The sequence below is a fragment of the Archocentrus centrarchus genome, chromosome 13, assembly GCF_007364275.1.
Source record: "Archocentrus centrarchus isolate MPI-CPG fArcCen1 chromosome 13, fArcCen1, whole genome shotgun sequence".
Classification (NCBI taxonomy): domain Eukaryota; kingdom Metazoa; phylum Chordata; class Actinopteri; order Cichliformes; family Cichlidae; genus Archocentrus; species Archocentrus centrarchus.
In genome coordinates this window covers 11,478,022-11,502,559 of record NC_044358.1, presented here as the reverse complement: position 1 = coordinate 11,502,559, position 24,538 = coordinate 11,478,022, and the positions used below count along the sequence as shown (strand labels likewise).

The 24,538-nt window shown below is 42.0% G+C and overlaps 1 protein-coding gene across 2 annotated transcripts in view; it reads right to left on the bottom strand.

The window, feature by feature from the left end:
* tyw1 (tRNA-yW synthesizing protein 1 homolog (S. cerevisiae)) overlaps positions 1–24,538 on the bottom strand; it is a 49,197-nt gene that overhangs the window by 21,378 nt on the left and 3,281 nt on the right. For both annotated transcript variants that reach the window (XM_030745303.1, XM_030745302.1), the window contains exons 5-13: positions 24,210–24,404; positions 23,769–24,026; positions 21,988–22,104; positions 12,752–12,884; positions 9,576–9,628; positions 9,341–9,459; positions 7,772–7,881; positions 2,842–3,019; positions 1,324–1,459 (exon numbers count right to left, since the gene is read on the bottom strand). In XM_030745303.1, the coding sequence (XP_030601163.1) occupies positions 1,324–1,459; positions 2,842–3,019; positions 7,772–7,881; positions 9,341–9,459; positions 9,576–9,628; positions 12,752–12,884; positions 21,988–22,104; positions 23,769–24,026; positions 24,210–24,404 (1,299 nt within the window). The remainder of the gene's footprint in view (positions 1–1,323; positions 1,460–2,841; positions 3,020–7,771; positions 7,882–9,340; positions 9,460–9,575; positions 9,629–12,751; positions 12,885–21,987; positions 22,105–23,768; positions 24,027–24,209; positions 24,405–24,538) is intronic.

Sequence of the window (24,538 nt, the reverse complement as noted above, 5' to 3'; positions counted from 1 at the left end):
ACAACCATCTAACTTCCAAAGAAAGAGTTTGAAAATCCTTCAGAAAGCCCAGAGAACTATCGCTCAAGAACTCTGAAATCATTTCATGAACGTCTGGCTGAGTGCCGACTCAAGACTTCTGCTCAGCACTGTAAATACTGAGCTAACGTATCAGTTTAAAAAAGCAACAACAAACAGAGAAAATATGAATCATTATGTTTCAGCTTTGTCATTATGATCCAGGGGGGAGGGGACAATGCTGCAACCTAAAATGTGGTGGTGAAGAAGAAGAAGAAGACAAAGAAGAAGACAAAGAAGAAGACGAAGAAGAAGACTTTGCATCCTTTCTGAATGGGTTTGCTTAGTAACATTGTAGACCACATGTCTGTCTCAAGGTCACTTGGTGCTTCACAAAGCTCTATACTGTTTGGCTGAAACAGACTAAATTGATACAAGCACTCTGGCAGCAAGATGCAGGCTGTGATCATGGATTTTCCCTCTTCTTGCAAACGACAGAAAGTTCTGCAAAGCTAAGAGCGCTCAGATCACCCCGACAGGACAAAGGGACCCCTCTGGATGTTTTCGTTCTGATCGTGGTGACAGCGGCCTTATCAAATTCATGTTACAGATAAAATAAAAGGCACCCTTTCACACTTGACCAGGTGCTCCCTGTCAGTTGTAGGCATCTTGCTGTCATTGTATGTAAATGGGTGGGAGAGAGAAGACGTCTCATTCTGTGGTTTCAGCTGCTTCAATAAGTCTTACAAGATGAGACAGAACCCATTAAAAGTGGCCAGTACTGCACAAGTTTAATGTTACTACAACAACACCCATCAACCCACTAAATTTAATATCATTCGCTTTTATTTCAAATCAGTAAGTCAGATTTTTTACTTTTACTTTTTTTGAAAGTTGGATACTTAAATAATGTGATGCTTGTGAGCTGCAGATTTAATCAAAGGCTGTGACATTCAGGTTAGTCATACTTACAACAGCAGCATAACCTGCATTCATGAAAACTGTAAATGTACATCTACCACTTTATCACTGCCCAGCGTTTGGACCTCCTGTACCTCAGTGTGAATCAGGAATGTTGTGGGGTCGGGCCGGGGACTAAGATTTTTAGGACAGGCGTAAAAAGCTGAACAACGTATGAAAAACATTTTTATTCACTTTTTTGGATTTAGAGTCCAATAAAAAGCAAGTACATGTTAAAAGACATGCTACTCAAAAACCCTGCAGATAATTTAATAACCCCAGTTTTATTATATTTTTATCCTGTTGAATTTGACCGAGCAGTCAGATTGTTTTCAGACTGAACCACAGCGTTCACCCCCAGCTTACCTTTTCTCCCAGGGCCCTGAGGCTATCCAGGAAGCGCGGCCAGAAATCCTTGAAAAGTGGCCGGTCAATCTTCTTTAGGCTGTCTTTGGTGCTGGCATCCACACTAACATACAGCTGAGTAACTGGCACCAAACTCCTGGAAAGGTTGAAAAAGGAGGGTAAGAATCATGTGGTGCAAAATTTAGGAGGCATTTAAAAAAAATAGATCACATTTGATTCCTTAAATCCTCCCAAGAAAACACGAGTTTTTGTTCTGTCAGTTCTCTGAAGCAGGCAGTTCCACCTTATTCAGTCTGAAACAACTTGATTCCCAACATCAAGTCAAATACTCTTTGTAGTTGCTGCTAAAAGCAACTGATTTTTTTCTTATAGGCAGATTATGGATGAGCGAGGAGAACGAGAAGAAGGAAACTAAAAATAAAGAGCACCAATTATAAATATCAATTAAGAAAAAAAACTTATTTGTATGAATCTGAAAAAATAAATCAGTGGGAGCAGGAGTATGTGTGATAGCAGGTCATCATATAAGTAATCAGAAAAGTGTAAAAGAGCAGAACATTTGTCTTCAGATGGGAGATAAAAATGTCTGCAGAGGGAATCACGTATGGATGCAAAACTAAATTAGAAAGTCAGGAAATGCAGCACTTTCTAATGAAGACTTCCGTGAAAGAACAAAAAAAGAACATTTGCTCTTGTTAAAGCAGAACTGGAACAGATTCTCAGACGGTAACAGCTCATCTCCTGCAGGACAGCTCTGGCAGGCACGATCAATGGCTGATGGCGGGCGTCCTCGCCTTCAACTTGCTCGATAACTATGTGATAGGTAATCCTGTGACGTGCCGGTTAGCTGACATATCCGATGTGTCAGTGCATGTCTTGAAAATTGGTAAGTGGTTCTGGATAGAGAGGTTGATTTCATGTTGATTTCAAATATCATGCAGCATTCAGCCTTTACAGTCCAGAATGATAGAAACTGGAAACAGTGTACTTTATTCTAAATGTATCGGGAGCACGTACGTCATTTTTTTAACAAGCAGCAGCAAAACTTTTCACTGGAAGGTTTTGTCTCTACAAAAACCTGAAACATTAGAAGGCAAAATGATAATTTGAGTGTGTGCAGAAGAGGCAACTTTCTTCTTCAGCACGAAGAACGAAATGAAAATGAAATCAAAATTTACTTCTGTTGATCTGATCAATAAGTTAGCACATTTATTTAACACTCAGTTATGAAACTTATTGTTGAATAAAACATGTGTAAACAAAGCACTGACATCATCATCATCACAAACATCACATCTGTATTTATCCTTCCTGCGACTGAATCTCTGATCTTCCTGCCAGGGCCCATTTTACCAGCTGATACCCTCTCACTGCCGCCCCCCCCCCCCCCCCCCCCCCCCTGATTCAGGCTTTAAAGATAATCAATAAAGCATGAAATCAGATAAAACACTGCTAAATTTGAGAGTAAGAATGAAACGATGAACACACAAAGATGATGTTTGTCCATTTTGCCTATACCTGATCTCCTGGGGGAACTGTGCATTGGTGACCAAGAAACTGGAGATGTGATGGCGGTGGAGGAGGCGAATGAAGGTGTTGATTTCAGGGTACATGATTGGCTCGCCCACCAAGGAGAGGGCGCAGTGCTTGACCGCTAGGCCCTCCTCATAGCGGTCAGGCTTTACTCCAGGGACACCTGGCAAGAGAGAGGTCAGTGTTTGAGTAGATAGTTTTGAAGTCAGTTCCACCGATGACTCTAAATGAGACTAAACATAAAGTACTGTCGGAAACAACAGACTGAGGTCAGGTTATGAACTGATGACAACTTCAGTAATTATGCACAGCCAAAGAGTCACGAGAGAGAGACAGAGAGACAGAGAGAGAGAGAGAGAGAGACAGAGAGAGAGAGACAGAGAGAGACAGAGAGAGACAGAGAGAGAGAGAGAGAGAGACAGAGGAGAGCAGAGAGAGAGGAGACAGAGAGAGAGAGAGAGAGAGAGAGACAGAGACAGAGAGAGACAGAGAGACAGACACAGAGAGAGACAGAGAGAGAGAGACAGACACAGAGAGAGAGAGAGACAGAGAGAGACAGAGAGAGACAGAGAGAGAGAGAGAGAGGAGACAGAGAGAGAGAGAGAGAGAGACAGGAAGAGAGACAGAGAGACAGAGAGAGAGAGAGAGACAGGAAGAGAGCGAGAGAAGAGAGAGAGACAGAGAGAGACAGAGAGCAGAGACGAGAGAGAGAGAGACAGAGAGAGAGAGAGAGAGAGACAGAAGAGCAGAGAGAGAGAGAGAGAGAGACAGAGAGGACAGAGAGAGACAGAGAGAGAGAGAGAGAGAGACAGAGAGAGAGAGACAGAGAGAGAGAGAGAGAGAGACGAGAGACAAGACGAGACAGAGAGAGGAGAGAGAGACGAGAGAGACAGAGAGAGACAGAGAGAGAGAGAGAGAGATACAGAGAGAGAGAGACAGAGAGAGACAGAGAGACAGAGAGAGAGAGACAGGAAGAGAGAGAGAGCAGAGAAGAAGAGAGAGAGAGACAGAGAGAGAGAGACAGAGAGAGACAGAGAGGAGAGAGGAGAGAAGAGAGAGAGAGACAGAGGAGACAGAGAGAGACAGAGACAGAGAGAGAGAGAGACAGAGACAGAGGACAGAGAGAGACAGAGAGACAGAGAGAGAGAGAGACGAGAGAGACAGAGAGAGAGAGAGAGAGAGAGAGAGGAGAGGACAGAGAGAGAGAGAGACAAGAGAGAGAGAGACAGAGACAGAGAGAGAGACAGAGAGACAGACACAGAGAGCAGACATGCAGAGACAGAGAGAGAGAGCGAGACCAGAGAGACAGACACAGAGAGAGACAGACAGACATACAGAGAGACAGAGAAGAGAGAGAGCAAGAGACAGAGAGAGAAGAGAGAGACAGAAGAGACAGACACAGAAGAGAGACAGACAGACAGAGAGAGAGAGACAGAGAGACAGACAGACAGAGAGACAGAGACAGGAGAGAGACCAGGAGAGAGGAGACAGAGAGACAGACACAGAGAGAGACAGAGAGACAGACACAGAGAGAGACAGACAGACAGAGAGAGAGAGAGAGAGAGAGAGAGAGAGAGTGAGACGTGTTTCTCATAAAAGAAGGAGAGAGTTCAGGATGAGCAGAAGATGAGCCGGGCCCGTCTTTATTTCCAACTGTTCTACTAATCCACCACCTTCAGGGTGCTGCTTAACAGACAATCAACAAACTGCAAAAAATAAAAATCAGAATGTTTGTAACATTCAGCCAGTAGATGTTCCCTCATTTGGTGCTTTGAGAGCACTGTGGAGAGCATTTAATAGGTGGATCATATGCTTTATCAACCTATAGTAATGTCTATGCATTATTGCCAAGTTCGAATTTTCTATAGCGAAACCATAAAATAATTGTTGCCAAGCTAAACTTTGAAGGATTACACAATAGCTTCAAAGATCTTAAAAGCTAACTGCCCCCCCAGGAGAAATATAAGCCAGGATGGAGCATGTGACTGAGAGGATAAGTGCCTGAAAGCTCATTAATAAATAAAAAAGTTTTAGGCAGTAAAAGTTGATTTAATGCCATGATGTGTCCCTAGTATCCCTACTAAAGCAGACAGCAGGGAAAAAAAAGTCTTTGTTGCTTTTAAATACTAACTTGCCCGGCTACACCTGGACACATTCTTTCCAAGATGCTGGAAAGATCCGAGATTCCTCAGCAGATTTAGGCTGCCTCAGTTGCTTTTGTCTCTTCGTGTAAGCCCAGATCGACTTGATGATGGTGACAGGACTCTGGGCTCTGGGTTTGGGGCTCGGGAGGAGTACCATCTGTTACAGGACCTCTGGTTATTCTTGTTGCTGAGAATAGTTTTTATGAGTCTGTCTGTATGTCTGGAGTGAACGTTATGACACTGAACAGCATTGTATGACTGTAGCAATGGGAGACTCCATTATATTACCACATAATTCTCTAATTCAATACTGTTTGGGAAATTTATACCAGTGATGTACCCCAGTGAGACAGGAGCCTCTATAACAGACAGTATAATGATTGTTCACTGAATTTAATAAGTAGCCACAGACTGAATGATTTCTGGACTAAAATTCACAGAGACAGTTAAGATGGTATTACCATTACAATTCAGTTTTGGGGGGGCTCTCCCAGCTGTCATAGAGCGAGAGGCGGGGTACACCCTGGACAGGTCACCGGCCTGTCGCAGGGCCAACACAAAGACAACCATTCACACTCACATTCACACTGACGGGCAATTTAGAATCACCAATTAACTTTTAATCTATACTACATCGGTCAACTTAAAAATACTGTATTTTTTTTTATTATTTATTATCATAAAGACCACATTACAGTCTTTACAAAGAATACAGTGTGACAAAGAAAACTTAACGAGCAGCTCGCAGGCTGATTTCCAGTATACGTAATAGCTTTGATTGTAAATTGTGCCTGACATTAAACCGCTATTTGATGAGACCTTTTATTATCATGCAGCAGACACCAAGCTGCTTAATCACACAGAAGGTTTTGTGAGGGGACTGTCTGGGTACTTCATTGTGTTAGAGTAAAATGTATCACTGTCAACAGTAAAAGACTTTGAATGCTGCATAATGCGGCTTTACAGTGCAACTGGAAAGAAGATTATAGATGATGATGACAGTAAAAGGTTGTGCCTTACTTCACTATGTTTCTAATTAGAATTGCAAAGCTGAAAATGTCCCTTTTCTATAGTTTGATATGCCAAAATAATCCAATCCCTTTAGTCAGAAATGGTTTTTTTTTTCCTTCTAAGCGAAATATGAAAGCTCACAGTCATAATAACCATTTGTAGGCTATTGTTCTATTACACTCACATCATGAGAAAATGATTATATTTTCTATGATGACGTGTGTTATATATATCCTAAAAGACAGCTCTGAGAATCACATTAGCTATAAAGTAGCCCTTTGAAGAAGATACAGCTCACAAGCTTTTTACATTTGGTATTTATGTCATTTCCTGAGTACAATGCCTGCAGTGTTTTATAATGGGATCAGCAGCAGCTCTGAGGTGAGAGGACTGTGGGATCAGGCCTCGAGGATACTTGGATGGAGGTAGAGTCCTACATGCCGGCCAAGCAGTCTTTGATGTCAAGGAACCGTCAGTATTATATGTATAATTGTATCACATTAGATAATAAGGGTGTGTGTTCAGTGTCATTACTGACTAGTGTATGAGAATAACAGACAAAGACTTTAACTGAAAGCTGTACAGACAGGGTAACATCCAGTGTTGGAGTAAGAATGTATTTCTGTACCACGGCTGACACTCACAGTGTGAGAACACCCTGCTGTCTTTGACAACATGCTAATGAATTATTAACCAATATTGACTATTAATTATTCACAATTCATCCAGTAAAAACATGATTAAAAAAAAAAATCATACATTGCAGCTTCTCAACTGCAAGAATTTGCTCCTTTTTAAATAAAACGCTTCTGACTGCTGGCTCACGAACCTGAACACATTCGCTCTCTGCTCGGCCTTTTCACTGCATTTTGTGCACTGAATGACTGTTTAACACTGACAATACAAATATTCTTACATTTACAGCTAAGAACTGAGCAGCATATAAGCACGGTGTACTAACTGACTACCCTTAAATCCACACGGGGAACAAAACATTTCTAATTTTAATTGCTTTGCTTTGGTTAATGTCTGAGAAATGTGTCACTGCAATGTTTTGACAACATTTCTCGAAACCTCTTAAAGAGAATCTGCTCAGTGCAAACACAGGACCACTAAACTGTGTTTGGACTGAGCTCTGAGCGGCCGACCAGCCACTCTCAGCCAAAGCTGGCAGCTGCCAGAGAAAGAGTCCCAAATACCAGGACTGATACTTAGAAGTGGAGCCCAGAAAATGTGGGTACAAGTAGGTCTGATTCTTTGATTTCCAACTGTTACAAACTTACATAATTTCAATTTAGTTAGCACTCCATAGAACCCAAATGTCGATAAGTTTTGAGAAAATACAGCGAGTGAAACCTCAGGGCATGTGTAGATGGGGAAATCAGAGTGTGTGGGCACTGTGTGTGTGTGTGTGTGCAGGATGAGAAGTGATTTATGGTTGAGGAAAGCAAGAGTGTGAGGAAACAGCTCATCAGCCAGACAGATCATCAGCATTTCCATCTTAACTTTGCTTCATTACGTTTAAAAGAATTCATAAGCTGTAAACTGAAGACATTAAGGAGAAAAAGTGTGAAAAACAGCTGTTTTTTTTGTTTCCTGCATACTTTCTGTTCATTTATCGAAGGACAAAAATAGTTTGATGAACACTTTAAACCACAACAGGTGGACAGACAGACATTTAGAAAATCCACAGCTGACGATAAACACAGAGATAAAAACCAGAGATCGTGTTTGCAGGTGTGACCCGCTCGAACTCTGACCTCTGAACTGTCGAATCATGTTCTGGTGCTTTTCCAGGGCATCCTGCAGGATTTTCTCAGCAGGGTCCAGTTTCCAGCGCCACTCGGTGCCCACAGGGTTGGTGTGATGCCTGTTGGAGCAGGACAGACATGAATGGACGGGCACTAACAGCAGACATGCTGTAACTGCTTCAGCAAGCATCAAACAAACATGGCAGCACAGCAAACTAAGTATTAACGAAGGAGCAGCTAAAACAGCCGCTGAAGCCTCGGAGCTGCTGTTACTCACCTTCTTTGGAGACAGAGCACGAGAAGCAAAGCTAACACTGGTCCTGGCTACAAATGGAATAAATGGCCCAAACCAGCTTTGACACAAACCAAGGACATTACACTTCACCAGTGGTATTACTCCACTGTAACACTGTGATTCAGACAGCCGTGGACCTTTAGACTGGGTTTGTTTAACACAAATCACACTTAAAGAGTTAAAAACATATTTCACTAGAATCAGCAGAGCATTCAACGAGGTGCCAAACGCTGAGACTGAAGTTATTTATTCACAGACTGGAAGTGAATTATGTGGGTGTGTGTATTCTCACCCTATAAAAACATATTAAATGAAAGGATGCGTCCTACTGTAAAAAAGTGTTCTTCCTTTGGGTGTTAATAACACCTTCTAACTATCCAAGTGTGACGTCTATGTGCAATACCAAATCCTGGGGCATCACAGTTTCCTGTCCGATAGCGTGACATCTACTGACGACGTCCATGAAAATCTTACTCCACCTGTTGCCACGGAGAGGTGGATGGAGGGGGCAGCAGGAACGAAGCAGCTGTGCCCTGAAACTGCTTCCTTCCTGTCATCACACATAGCTGCAGTAAGAGAGACGGGCATATCTGTGGTGACAGGGCAGCAGTTCACCACAGCACATTCTGACAGCGACCTTTCAGCGCTCAACACGGTCGCCTTTTCAAATGCAACTGGAGGGGAGTAAAAGGCCCGATCTCTCACCAACGTCACGATGAATCAGTGTCCGCATCCAGGCCTGCAGCCATGCAGGTCATTATCCTTCTGCACATAAAACATGAACTTCTTTGCAACAGCAAGACCACCCGAAGTGACTGTTCCTGAGCACTGACGTGAACAGGCTTGGTTTAGAACATGCAATAAGATCGGGTGGTTAAACTGTACTTTTATTCGAGTAACCATCGACCGCACTTTTGCACAGAACAAGCTAAACCTCGTTAAAGTTTTAGGTGACGTAACCGCAGTATCCATAACATGATCTGTATTTCAAATCAGTATATAACACACACAAAAAAAAAAAAAAGCCACGGTACCTGGAGGTTTGTGTAGCAGTGGACAATTTAAGAGATGGGAAGCATAACGTTTGTACCCAGAAGAGTATCTTCAATAAATCACAGCATAAACAAGGAGTCTATTCCAGTAGGGTATTAATATTGATGAGGATGAAAGATCAATTAACTTTTATTTGGCTCTCTTAATGATGACTAGCAGACTAAAAGAGGGGGAGCTGAGAAGGATCATAATAACAAAATAATTTTGACCCTGAGCTTGGCGGCACGTACCTCCAGCAGAAGACGCACTTGTTAGCACATGCGAGGCTGGGGGTGGTCTCCATGCACCGGTGGGACTCAATACCATAGAAAGTGTGCTTGTAACACCCTCCTCTTCCCCGTAACATAGACTGAAAGAGAGAAATTCATTGCACTTCATGCGTCCAGTTTGTCAAATGGCTGTAATATAAAATAAAATTTAAGGAAACCAATTTAAGGGTTTATTTAAAAGGGTTGATTTCATTACCTTAGTCCACCGACAGAGCTTCACTCCTGAGTGACTTCCAATCAGTTTATATCCTTACAAACAGGAAACAAAACAGCATGTGCTAAGAATAGGACCTCCAATCAGTACAACACTTCATAATGCAGAGCTGCACAGGCCAAATTCAGCCCGGCAGCAAGATGGACAACACATTTTCTAATAGCTTCACTTCAGTAAAGCCTTTTAACATTCACAGTCCTATTCTTTCACAGTCCTCTGCTACCGGCTGCTCCAGGGCGGCCAATGTCAGCGGCAGAGAGGGGAGAACGTTTCAGATTTCAGCCTGTGAGGGAAGTGCTCCTGAAACACTTTCTTCACAAGCGAGCCTCTCCATCCCTTCTGACACCACTACGAACAGCCAACTGTGGATCAGTCCAGTCTTCTTTTTCTCACTCTTTAAAAGAAAAAAATCTTGCTCCATAATATCTGTCAAAGAGAATCGTTTTATCCTTATGACTCGAGTTCAAGAAATACCAGAAAAATAAATAAATAATGCAACAGATTAACAAGAAGGAACAAACGCTGTCTTTCCTTTTCTAAATCATCTAAAACAGCTTTCTAGTGAGTGCAGCAGCACAAAAGGCACACAAAGAATGTAGGCAGCAAGTTTTTTTTTTTTTTTAACCTCATTTTAGAAGCTTACATGTGTTTTAGCTGCTATTAAACCCTTCATGAAATATCAAAAATACAAAAACACAGCAGGATATTTGTACCGGGCTGCGTTTGCGCTCTAACGGCTCCCACGGATCTCAGGCTTGATGCTAGATTAGTCAAAACGTTATTCATCAAGGCTGCTCGTGGGTATATTTGTAGAGAAAGCTGAATGAATAAAATGCACATTTTTCATTTTACACTTCAATGAAACAACTTGGCCCTGATCAGGAAAAAAAACAAAACACAAACACAATTTCATTTGGTCTCAGATAAAAAAAAAAATGGTTGCTAGTTTTTCCCCCCATTTGAAACAACACCCTGCTGACATGGAATAACTTATTTTTACACCTGAAAATACCTGTAGAGGCCACGCCCTCCCACAACCCGCCTCCAAATAACACATAAAATAACACAGCTGATTTCAAAGTTGTCCATCTCACAAACACCACACTGTCCTTACACACAGGTCCATGCCCATAATTTTCAAAGTTTTAAAAAAAAAAAAAAATGTTGAACTAAAATAACTTTCATTTTATGTAGTTTCATTTTTTTGTAAAAGCTTTATCGCTTATAGGGAGAAAACACGTCATTTGTCAGGTGGGCTATTAAAGGGGAATTCTCTCTCAAATGTAAAAACTTGCTATCAGCTGGTTTTTTATTTTTTTTTTTTTGGGGGGGGGGGGGGGCCTTCAAAAACATAGAAATACACACAGGTCTGTGTTTAAAAAGATCCCGTTTTTAACGTTTCTTCCTGCACCAAACGCACCAAACCAAATTCTGAATTATCATAATATAAAGCGCTCATCAGCACTCGAGTCAAAGATAAACTGACCAAAAGTTTTGCTGGGAAATGTTGACATTAATCAACATTATAATTTAAATGTGTTCATTTAATGTGTACACTTCTAAAATATAATATGTATTATTCTCAGTAAATTCTCAACACTCCTGTCTTACATCCACTCAGACACTCAGTGGAGTAAAGTTTAAATCTGCCACAATGCTAACCATCAAAGGAGCTCACAGGCAGCATGCTGCTGCACAGAAATTAAGCTGACTGTAGAATTATTAAGTCTTGTTATTATTTACGAAAACATCCAAACATTAAAAATGTGAAAATTATAAAAACCGTTCACACTTATGTGAGACTGTCTTCCACCCTTAGCTGCTGAAATGAAATGAGCAGGGGCAGGACGGCCCCGTGTCTGCAGGACCTCACTGGTATTTTGTTGAAACAGATACATTTGAAAGCTGCCGTCTCCTGAACCTCGCTGATGGAAAACTATTCTGTAGAGTCTGCAGCACTGTGCTAAAACTTTCTTGGACAATGCACAAGAGCAGTGTGTGACGCTGGCATCCAACCCATGGCCACAAAAGACTATAGAGGAAACACACACTTCCAGGACTGAAAACCATTAAGACAATGCCAAAACTTTCATCCTTCCTTCTAAATAAAACAAAGTGCCCTCCGGGACCAACTGTTGCCAACATAAACACCATGAAATAGGTCAACATTTGGTCAAATGAGCTGAAGTGCTATTTATAGAGTGTTGTGTAAGCTAACTGTGGGGGGTACTGGCTGAAAATGACCGTGGCCGGGGCTTTAATAGTGGGATAGTAGAAGAGTAGAATAGTAAAACCCAGACCTAATGAGTAAAAGAATAAGCACATGGTGCACTGTGGAAAAATTAGTAACAATATAAATGGCTGTTATGCTTCACACAGACCTTTCAAACAGGGGAGTGAGTATTTGTAATATTCATTTTAAACCTGAACACCACAAATGTTAAAATATACTTGTCTGAAAGGGATACTGGCCGTACACTCAGATTATCATACAAGTGTCTTAATGAGTTAATCTTTTGTCCTTAAATGCAAATTACTGTCTGAAACTGGTGAGTGTTGAATTTGAACCAATACAGCAGACTCAGTAAAGCGCTGCAACATCATAACGTCCCGTTTTCCAGCTTTCCAGTTTCCATGTTGTACCTTTAAACAGCAGCCCATGAGCAAGAATGACTAATTTCTTCTTTCTGCACAGTGTGCCAGAGGAAGAAGCCCTGAAAGCCACTGAATACTTAATGAACTGCAGAATTACGCTGTTTGGCACGTGAGTTACGTTGAATTGTTAAGCAAATCCCTTTCAGAACTAACAATTCATGTTTAAAGTGAGCAGAAACTTTGCTGCCCTCTGTGGAAAGATTAAGGTTAATCATATGCTGACAGCAGCTGGTGGACTTGGTCTGTAATGAGAGCTTTTTGGTTTATAATGCAAAGCAATGCAGTTAGATAACATGAATATATTAGTCACAGTCACAAGTGACACCCCCAGATGCCCCTTTAGAAAGGGATGCATAATTTTACAAATATAGCTTCAAGAATCAAAACTATGACTACCACTGACAGTCTCGGTTAGCTGCCAGTGCTAGTTACTATTTTGGTTGCTAATTTGCTTTTGTGAGCTCTCTAATCTTCAGCTTTGTTTCTGAGTCCTCTTCCCTCACCTTGCTTTGTGAGTGCTTCTCTTAGGGCAGGGGTGATCATCTCTCTTCCTTCCCCTTCATCTTCAATCTTCTGCACTCCGTTTAATTTGGAGAGCTTCACCATCCGGCCGTCTCTTTGACCCTCATCTTTGCTCTGAAGCAGAAACAAAACTTTCAGTCTCTTATGGTTTACAGCCAGAAAAACATACAAACATACATATTTAAATTGGGTTGTGATTAGATTAGATTAGATTGGATAAAAAACTTTATTAATCCCTTTAGGAAGATTAGGGAAATGATGTGACGCTGTGTAAAAATAAAAACAGAATTCAATGGTTCACAAATCTCATAAGCCCATATTTTATTCACAGCAGAGGACAGAAAACATATTAAACATTCAAACTGAGATATTTTACTAGTTTATGAAAAATATTAGCTAATAAAAATGTGACTGGGGCAACAAAAGGCTGGAAAAGTAAGTGGGAATAAGAAGAAACAGCTGGAGGAACATTTTGCAACTAATTAGGTTAATAATTGGGAATAAAAGAGCTTCTTTGTGCGGCAGAGTTTCTCAGAAGTAAAGATGGGCAGAGGTTCAGAAAAAAAAAAAAAAAATGCATCTACAGATTGTGGATGATAATGTTCATCAATGGAAAACTGTGAAGACTGAATCTCATCATCCACAGTACATTACAGTACACAATGCCATAGATGAGATATCATCAGCAGAGTCAGAGAAAAGACGTAATTAAATGATGTATCTGAAAGTGTATTTTTCTTTATCTGTTCTGTGTGTGAAGAACAGAATACTGAGAAAAAGGACAACATAAAAACACGATCATGTAGATCCAGTTTCCATTTCTTTTAGCTCTGACGAGCAGAATAAATATATCAGGGAATCAATTACATGCTTATAAAAGAGATGTTACAAATGCAACGTCGCACAATCTCCTCTTCAACATATTCATTTCACCTGTTACTACAAGACATGTGTATGCAGTACACATGTAGAAACTGAGAAATACTTTGGCACCATTTCACAGCCCTCCCTGCTCTGTGGAAATCAATAAGAGCTTCTTTTAGATCCGCTGGTGCTCAGCTGAGCCTTTGGCTGCTTCAAATGGCCATCAGCTGACTTTCCTGCCTCACAAGTCCAGTTGAGTCAGTTAGATCCAACATCGTTAAGATATTTCTGAGGCTCTACCAACAGAAGGGAGACAAAATGTAATTTAAATATTACCACAGACTGTATATAAATGATGGACACAGCCGCAGGTCCAGTTGTGAAGACATATTTAATATGATCTAAAATTTGCAGCTGAAACCATAAAGTGCTTTCTGAGATCACAGATAAACGGAGCGAGGGCCAACTGCTATACAGCTGGACCTCTTGTTGGTTATTAGAAATCTGTGGCAACTCTATTTCAGAGAATATCTGCAGCAGAGTTTATTGAGGGTTTATACAGGAATCCTAGAGTTAACTTTACTACCTTTTACTACCTCTACAATATTTTTATTTCAATATTCTACCTTTTTTGGGGTGGCGGTGGATTCACAGCACTAAGCCATGTAAGATGATCGCCCATCTCTCACCGAAGACAGAACTTTATCTCACTTACCTGAAGGTGTAACTGTGACTTTGCCTTGACTAAGACCTCATACACATTAATATTCCAAACACATTTCAAGAAGACTCAGGAAATTTGTTTTTATAAGAATATAAACAAAATGCAATGAAATTCAAGCCGATGATTTATTTTCCAATAGAATATTTTCCAGTAGAATACTGGAATACTGGTTTGCTGCTGAGGTGTGACAGTGAGACTTGTGCTCGTAGCTGACCTTGAGGTTGCAGTTTCAGTGCTTTGTGTAGCACCAAAAAACAAAATAGGGATCTGCTCCCCGCGCACACGAATCCGCTGCTGGTGAACGGTTTGATTTGATCGCCGTCACACCGTTCCAGGTCAAATTTATATTTTTTTCTGCACACTGTACAAACGCCTCTCGATCATTCCCCGTGACCGGCTTAAGACAGTCTTTGAATGCCAGGTCATCGAGCCAAAGTTGTGAAAACTTACATTTTCCCATGACGAGGTGCAAAATGACTCCACGCATGTGCACAGCAGATCGGACAGCGGAACCAATCGAGTCTATCAATGTCAGCTCAGGTTCTGCTGAGTGGTTATATTTCTATACAGATTTTATAGTTAAATGAACTTAAAACAAAAAGTCTGCATCAATGGAAAAGTCAAAATATATTGAAGGGGTGATGAAAAATTTACTACCAAGTCAAATTTGGTTTGTTACCTTTTACTACCTTTTACTACCCCACAGAAACCCTTTGATCACATGTTACAGTGTAACCAGGTCCCCACTTCACAACAGCTGTTATTTGTTGTTAAAGCTGCTGCATGCCATTTGTTTAAAAGACCAACACCTTATTTCACACAAGGACTGTGTTGTACTGCAGTGCAGAGAATTTGTATGTAATGCTAAATATCTGAGAGATATGCTGTGCACAAATACAACAGAAGATGGATTAAATCCTGCTAGAAAACTTTGCCTGTGGCAGAGGAACAGGTATTACTGTTCAGAAAGCAGTGATGGATGACCAGCCTTTAACATTAACCATGCTAAATGACAGCTTCTCCCAATTACTGCACCTCTTCCACTGCTTCAGTTTGTCTATAGGGATCTATATGTCACCTTGTCAGCACACCAGGGCCCTTTAGGTGCTGATACCGTGTCAGCAAATGCTGATAAATGTTCACATGCTTGTCTTCTCGGAGCACTGAGACAGTAGCTCACTGTATGACACTAACCCTTGTTGAACTGTGTGAAAAATACTTGTTTTAAAGTAGAGTGTACACTGTGTACACCATCACTGCACATCAATGCGTTTCTTATAATGGCCACTTCAGTTTTTTCTATCGTATCTGTGAGGTCAGTCGGCTCTGAGCACATGCACCCTCTCATACTTGAAAGGGTAATTTGTAAAAACTTTGATCCTGCAATGACAGATTTCTTGGTTAATTAGTAAACCCTTAAATTCATGAGGAGGTGAAATAAATGAAAATTTGCACCAGCTAGACTCTAAATGTGTCTGTCTGCTGCTGAGGAGATGGAGTACAGTGGGAAACGTCTGATTACCGCAGGCAAATTCTCACCTCTCATGAATTCATAGTAAAACATCATCAGGGCTGAAAAATGTTGTTCAATTGCAATTTTAAATGCTGACTCTTCCGTGTGCTTTGGTGCGCCGGCACATGGATCATCCTGCTGTTGTTTTTCTATCATCCTTCGTGCTCTCTGATTCATCCCTGAAGGCTCATCTGCACTCATTTGGGGCCTGAGAAGCAGAGCATGGTTGGCAGGTCTGTTCTCTCCCTCCCCTCCATCAGCACTGGTGTTATTCCTCAGTTGTCTATTAATTATTAGTTGGGCTGGGAGTTGCTGGCAGCCCTGATTTCAGTTTTGGTTCTATTAGTCTAGTTTACTAATATTAGTTTTGGGGAGAAGCCTGAATCTGACAGCCCGTTGTGTGGTTGATTCATGGTCTCCTTCCTCTTTTGTTTGTTTTTGTCAGGCTCCCATCTCTCTTATTTATGTCCAATCTTAGTATGTAATTATATTTCACTAATAAAAAGCAGCAGCAGCATTGCAGCATCTTGTATGTTGGGTTCCTTTGAGCCATAGATTTAGGGACTGTAACATTTTACCGTCCCACTCTCTTCAGGCCCATCTGGCTCGAGGGCTCAGCAGCCCCCAGCGTGCCTCCCAGCCAGGCAGCTGCCCCAACATGTTACAGTCACACAGACTAACTAAGCCTGCAGTCTGGGAGAATGTTGCTGGTGTCATGTTTTAATATAGTCCAGCATTAATTTCATTGATGAAATATTTCCGTCAATGACCCTTTTTTCATGACGAGACGATAACTAAATTAAAAACTACCTAAAAGCATAAAAATGATGATGAAATTAATTGACACTTTTGTCAACGAATGAAAACAAGACAAAAATGCTTGGCAGGGACGAAATCCAATCACAACTTATTTAATTTTGTGACAGGGCGGGACAAGTTATGAAAACATCCAATCAAACGCACAGTTGCACAAATTTGCTCTAAACCCGGGAAGACCAAACTAGCCTGTGATTGGTCGTTCCTTCCAATAGAACTAAGTGATGTAACCTGTCAGCAGGGAGAAAGAGAAGAGCCGATTATGGACACATTTGTCCTTTGATGCTGTGACAAACAAAACGATGTGTAAACCATGTGGGGCGACTATCTCGGGTAAAAACACGACAAATCTTAAAGGACATCTGCAAACCAGTCACCCAGATCTCCATGCAAAGGTCAGATTTTAATGTCATGCAGGGTAAAGTGTTTTTCCCAGTTTGTGTTTAGAGAAAATCTCCACACCGCGGTGGATTAGCCTTTATAATCTTAGTCCTGAACACTGCCCTGTACCTTTCAGAGCGTCCTGCTGTAAAACGCTCGGATTATCTCAGTAAGGTGGTGTTAATGATCAGGTGTGTGGGAAGCAGGTGAAACGCTAATGTTAATATTATTAATAATATTCCATAACTTTAAATAAATGTTTAATTTTGTGTAAGTGTGTATAATGACTAATTCAAGGGAACTGAAGAAAAAGCATTTACATTTTACACCCTTTATATTTTAGTCGACTAAATCGACTGTAGATTTAGTCGACTATATTCTTACAATAATTCGTCGACTAAAACTAAAACTAGTCAGATGTTCAGATTAACACCGATATAGTCCTAACAAATGTATTTGGGTGTGGGATGAGAAATTAAGAGGTTATGAAAATAAATATCTGACATGACGAAAAACACACCTGTAACACTCAGCTGTAAAACTGCACTTCATTTATGGCTGTTAACTGGTTACAACTTTGGCTTCTAACAGTTACTGAAACACAACAATCAAGCTTAAATAATAGCTGTGAATTGTCTCATCTGTCTTTCAGCTCCCCTATTTTTCACTTTTTTCGCTCCCTAAAAGCCAAATTCACACAAATTCCTTTTTTATTTTCAGTTAAACTACAATTAAAGGAAATCCTCTGTTAAAAAGACCAGTTAAATCCACCACTTTTCCAAAGTCTGGGAGTAACTGGTTTAATGCCTCAATATTGACCAAAATTATTCTGAATAGAATTCTTGCCATTAATTGAGCAGCTGCTAACCTGTTATGGCATCCTAGAAGTCCTCAGGTGTTCAGAGTCATGTGTATTACGTGGCCTACTTTCTCTTTAAAACTGAAAGAATACAAGCTTTGTAGCATCTATCACTGTGAGCTCTGTGCATTTCCTGAACAATCATAGCCCCGCCTACAGTGAAGGTTTGTCACACCTGACAGCAGCAGTGGTCGCCTAGAGCTCCGTTTTTGACAGTAAATGTTGTGAACAAGGAAGCCACCACTCTCCTCTGTCAGCATACTTTCTTACACAAGAAGGAAAAGGAACGTTTGATAATATTTTTAAACTTCATTTATATTTCTGCAAGTTATGTGGGATGCTGGTTTGACTTTAAAGCCACTCAGAGCATCAGCGCCCTGTGGCTCAATCCCTGGGTGAAGTTCACCAACATCTAAACTGTGCAGCCTGAAATTGAACACTGAAAACGGGATAAGACGAGTTTGCCACTTAGCCAGCCCAAATGTCCACCTGCACTTAATGCATCTGTGACATGTACAATTCTGACAGCATTCACAACATGCAGCCAACGGTGAGACAATCTGTCCCTGTGGTGTTCGCATGCAGCCTTGGAAATTTATCCCGCCACAGTCTCTGAGCCCCACTGGTCGGCTTTCAGCCTCACAGACACCGAGTCACGCTCGGGCCGGTCTGGGCTAACAGAAATGGGGCATCTCACAGCGTTGTGCTGGGCACGGGAACCGTGACACAACACGGTGCTGATGCAGGTGAACGGTGCAACAGTAACGCACTGATTAAGTAACACGTGATCGAGGGAAAAGCGTAAAGGTACAGGAGGCAAAAAGAGCACGAAAACGTGGAAAGCAAGAAAGAAGACGACAAAAACGAATGACATATTTTAAAGTCTGACCTCATGATCCAAATGTTTTAATATAATAATAAGAAAAGCTGTTACCAATGCTTGCTCTGGCTCCAAAACACAACTGCAGACATATTGTAATAGATATGCAGATGCAACAGTATATATTCGTCATTTCTAACATGTCAGAACACTAACAAAAAAATATGATTTTTTTTGGTTTAAAAGTTTGCATATGTATCAAAACTCTCCTGTTTAACTGGTTAAAAACTGGTGCTATCAGGATGTAAAGTGCCCGATCGCTTTAACTGATCAGGCAGACGAGAGGTGGAAAAGGTCAATCCAGTCCTCAACAGAATCTGGACATTTTAATCTCTGCCAATCATCGCTTCTGAAATTATACAGTAGACCTCGTTAGTAGTTATTGTGGTATCTCCTGTGTGCCTTTTCCCTCCGGACACAAAGCTGAAAACATCACTCCTGAGCCAAAACTGCTGTGTGCCAGCTCAGGTTAATGACCCGTTTTACACCAACTCCTTTCTGGCAGCAGGCCCACACCGTGAAATCGACCACTCTGGCAGAAACAGAGGCCAACCCGCTTATGACAAAGTTTAGATGCCAATGATACAAACAATTGTACAAAATCAATTTAGGCAACAATGCAAATGAATCTAACTGACACTCGCTGGAATAAAAGTGGAACTACAGCCAAAGACTGATATAGATTAAGGTCAAAGCCAATCACAGCCCGTCCATCACTGAAGAAAAACAAAGACGTGTATTGATTAAAATGTTTAGCAGTGATCAAGTCATCCTGAGTCCATCTGGGCGATGAGCCAATCGAACATCGATACAGAAAATCCTTCAGATTTTTATTGGTTGGTGGATGCAAATGTATCCTTACTGCTCGGAGCACGCTCAGCTCATCACGCACCGTTTTATTAGTTTAAAGAAAGCTTTGATGTCTTTAAACACTTTGTATCCATCGTGTGCACATATTCAAACACCCGCTGATGCCTCTGGGGGTCATTTGTGCTCCACCAACAGACCAGCTTAATGGCAAAAAAAAGAAAGAAAAGGTTGGATGAGGTAGCCTACTTATCCAAGTAAGAGGTGATTCATGAGTAAATTATTCAGCTGCTGACACTACACCATAATTATAAACTAAAAATGAACTACAGCCTGATGTTTATTTCATTGTAATGGTTAGAGAGCACTGAATCCTCTCTAACCCATTACTGGTGTCTTAACATCAGGGAGCGCAGACTTCCGTAAAGCTGGAAAGTGTCAGTTTCCATGTTCATCGGTCCTCGTCTGGACAAACTGGAGGTGATCACAGAGCTGAGACACCTTTAACAGCACAACGCATAACAAACAAGCCCACCTGGTGACACCACGAACGTGCTGGTCAACACTTTCACATAAATATGGAATATTCTCCCAGTTTGGAGTACATGCAGGAGTATGGAGTATAAAAAAACTGCAGTCCGATCAGAAACTCTGAAATCAGGATTTAAATGTCGACCTCAGCCGACTGTAACAGACTCCATCTGATTGGTCACACTTGGATAAATACCTGCCACCTTGTGACAATATTAATATTCAAACTAATTACATTAAACCGTGTGTGATCAAATGATGCAAAAGCAACAAACTGTCATCTGTTTAATCTTACACGACAGGTTAGGAATAAACATTAGGAATTCCCAACCTTAAAGTATCTGGGAATGTCGTCGGGGAAAAGAATGCCAACAGGAAGCCAAGCCTTCCTCATAAAAACTGCATGAAAAAAGCGTCGTGAATTTTTGAAAACGAAGCCTGACTCTTCCCACTGTGGAAGACATAACTGAAGCGTGCTGATCTACCCAGGCTGCTCAAGCCATAAACTGATGTCTCCTTAACTTCCCAGCTGTGGTGCATAAACACATTTGTGTTGTGCTTACAAAGTGTCCTGTCCTGACCCCCCCAGAGTGCCCACACTCTAATATTAATGCCACACAAGAGGAGACGAGCCCGGGACGGTCTGAAATCCACCGCAGCAACTTGCTCCTACCTCAACTGACCCAGCCCCTGTGTGACCCTAAGTTAGACAGGGGGATGTGTAGAAGGGATATGATTGGTTAGGTGGAGCTTCCTGTTCCATCCAACTGTCCCAACTACCACCATCATCAATGTGTTTAAATAAAAAAGCAGCACCCTGACTACAGCGGGTCGCTCTGCAGGTTTGACTCGTCAGTGTTTTTTATTTGGAGTTTTTACACTGGATGCTCTTCGTGATGTGTGTGCCCCCCCCCCCCCCCGAACCAAACAGGGATGTTTTGCTTGCTAAGTGAATGTAGCACCAGCACTCCTGTTTTTCTGTTGCTTTTGATTCCCTTTTGTGAAAAGGAAACACAGAAATCATTATAAATAAACAATTATTTAATCTTTCACCTCTTGATGACATCATCTTTAGCCAGTGCAAATCCGATTTAACAGCAGATCGCCCACTGACAGTGAAGATGTCGTCTTATTTCCTAATATGCAGACAGAAGCCAAAGAAGGCTCATTTGTGCCACAGAGGGCGGACAGGAGTTTTACTGACAAATATTTCATCTATATTCATATTTGCCATTGTTCTTAGATTACAAAGGCCCCCCCGATCACTCATAGAGGTACGTTACAGGACTCTCATTTGTCCGCCTTATATAAGCTGTCGTATATCATGCTGCCATAAGATCCTTATATGACAGCTGATAATAGCAGAGCGATAATGTCTCTTCCTTTTCATTTCTCCTTGCTTTTCTTGAGTCACTCATCTCTCACAAGTCTGTGGAGTGGGCGTCCTAACTATTACGCAAGCCTCCACTCCTCGTCTGTCGGGGTCTGGTGTCTATCAAACCATCTGCCATTTCTCCTTTAATGACACCACTTTTATCTTTGTGCTGAGCACTCACAGTGGATGAAGGTGGTGGGAGCTTAATGCCACAGCGAGGCCTGCTTGCAGACCTTGAAACGGAAATGCCGGGAATAGAGCTGCTGGATGATGACACTGCTGTGACAGTTTGAAATGACTCAAGAATCACCGAAGTGCAGGTCTGTGAGGCAAACTGCTAAGTACTGTATATACAGCTCATATTTACATCTCTGCTTGGTTATAAGGCTTTCTGTGGGCACTGTGTGACAAAAAGAGCATATGCACTTCAAAAAGCGCTGCTAACATGTTGCCAGAGAAAGCCTGACCTTTGCTTTCTTAACGCTGTTCATAATGTTGCCCAGATCTTCCACGTCGAGCACCGATTTCTTCTCGTCCGGCAGGCCGGCTTCATCTTCATCACTGCTGGACTCGATTAGATCATCCTGGAAAAACAGGAAGGGAAAAATGAAGCAGAGAAGGTGGCTAACAAACAAGGTCAAAAAGGAAGGGCGAGGATCCGGTAATAAAGATGAATGAATGGAAAGCGTTAATGACGAGCAATAAAGAGAGGAGGTTCACATATGTTCCAATCCATAACCAATTAAAAAAAGCAGCGACTGAGCGAGGGTGCCGATGTGGAACTCATTTATTGTACATCGTTATGTCCTCCCGGGCTGCCTGATTAAATAAGAAAACAACGTGCGCCTTTATTGCGTTTCTGCAGATTTATCGCGACACACGGCCGACACGTGCAGCAGCAGCAGCAGCAGAAAATGCTCGAGTGGTACGGTGGGTACATAAATCACCATGACGGGCCCTTCGCCACGGCTCTCAGCTCTCTCGGTTCCGGCTGAATGTCACCTCTGCTGAGTGTTGCAGACAGAGGGGAGGAAGTCTCAGCTAGAGTTGGCTCTGAGGTCCCCGCTGCCATGACAACTGATCATCTGTGTGTGCGTGATGCATATGAAGGCTGTGTGCATGTGTGTATATAAAATGCCTGTTTGTACTTGTGAAATGTGTAATTTCAGAGACTGGAGGAAAACCAAGAGCCATTTTCATATTTTCCATGCAGCGCATTAAAAAGACCGGGCTGCTCCTCTCAGTGCACATCACTGCTACTAAATAAGGAGCCAATAAGGTGGGGATAATACTCCTGAGAAATCCTGATGCCTGATCTGATTTTAATCACACTGTTGAAGGAGTGCGATGTGAGGCCATTAGCCTGGCCAGCCTGCTGCAGACTCCTGCTTGGATATCTGAAGTGGCCGCGTAATGCCAAAAGACATTATCAGAACCCAAAGGACAATCCTCCCACTAGACATAAGCTGGACGCGTCCTGTCTCCGGTTCTCCTCACCGGCTTCATGTGTATTTAGAGTCAGTGGGACAAGCCTGGAGTGATAGTAGGGCGTGTGGCATTAGAGCCACTGGGCTGCTTTTTCAGATGATCGTCTTTATGTGGCTGTTTTTAGTTTTATTCTCAGGCTGTCAATAAAAGATGACACAGTCACCCTGATGTCACCATTAATTTGTGAACCCGGACAGAGAGGGATGGATCTCACCGAGACATCGAGGACACCGCTCGTTTGTACGGCACTGACTCATAAATCAGGTGGTGGGCCCACCCTAAAGCACACTGTGGGTTTATCACCATTTTTTACTCTAAATGTCACCATAATAATTCAATTAACTATTCAATAAGACCTGAAAGCAGCGTTTGAATTTTAGATACACATCAGTGTAAGTTACACATCATGTCCTGTGACTTCTGCTTCATCTGCTGCTAAAGTGATGGCTCAGAGACAAAGACAGAAGCAGAAGGATGACGTCTCCACTTCTCTGCCTGGATGCTGCTTCACATTAAAGTACAGGGAGACGAATGCAGCTGTGATCAAACACCGCCCACAGGGTTTTGTTTTTTTAGGAAAAGCTGGTAAATCTTACTTCAGAGTTTTAAAGCAGCGCTAATGAAGACAGCTGATGTTCGGTGACCACAGCTGGAAGTGAGAGGCATGTCAGGCTGAGGTGGTTCAGGTGACTACACTTTAATGTGATCAAGACTTTATAAAAACACAATGGTGATTGATAAAGACGTTTCCTGCCGTTACCTCAGAGCTGTGATTCTGCGGCGAGGCCTTCGTCTCCTTGTTCTTACAGGAGCCCTCAAGTTTACAGTTCCCGCTGCAGCTCTTCTTCTCTCCCTTGGCCAGAGCCTTTAACCGGTTCAGGAACTTCACCTTCCAGGCCAGGAAGTCGGCCTGGATGCTGCCGTTACGGCTCTTCACCACGTTACAGTCGCCCTCTCCTCTGGTCATGATTCGCCTGCCGCTCAGCATCCACAGCCACTTGTCCACATTTTTGCCCACCTGGATGAGAAACAGCAGGTTCAGTTATTGGTAATTACTATGTAATAACCCACTGAGCTACAGCCTTGGAGCTGCAGATATCCTCTGAATACCTGAGTGCAAAGCATACTGTCATAAAAGCTTATCATATCATAAATTATCATAAAGCAGATTATCAGCCAGACTTTGGAAGCCTTTTCATACCGTGTTGTAGTGGCCAGCGTAGACGGAGTTTCCAAGGCCAAACACTGCATATCTGAGGCCTTTCAGGTAGGTCTTCCCGTATCTGAAGTCAGTGGACGCCTCTTCGAGCCACTTGCAGAACCACTCAGCGTTTTCTGTGGGCTGTCCATCAGTGTAAGTTGCCACAAGAAACACGCACACTGACTTACTGATGCACTAAAGGGAGGCAAACACAACAGATGAAAGACCGTTAAACAAGCTCCGAGTTTCTTCATTCGAGTCTTTTTTTTGTCCAACCGTGGAGCCGAGCCCCGGGCTGTGTTTGAACCGTCCACTCGTTCAGTGTTTGG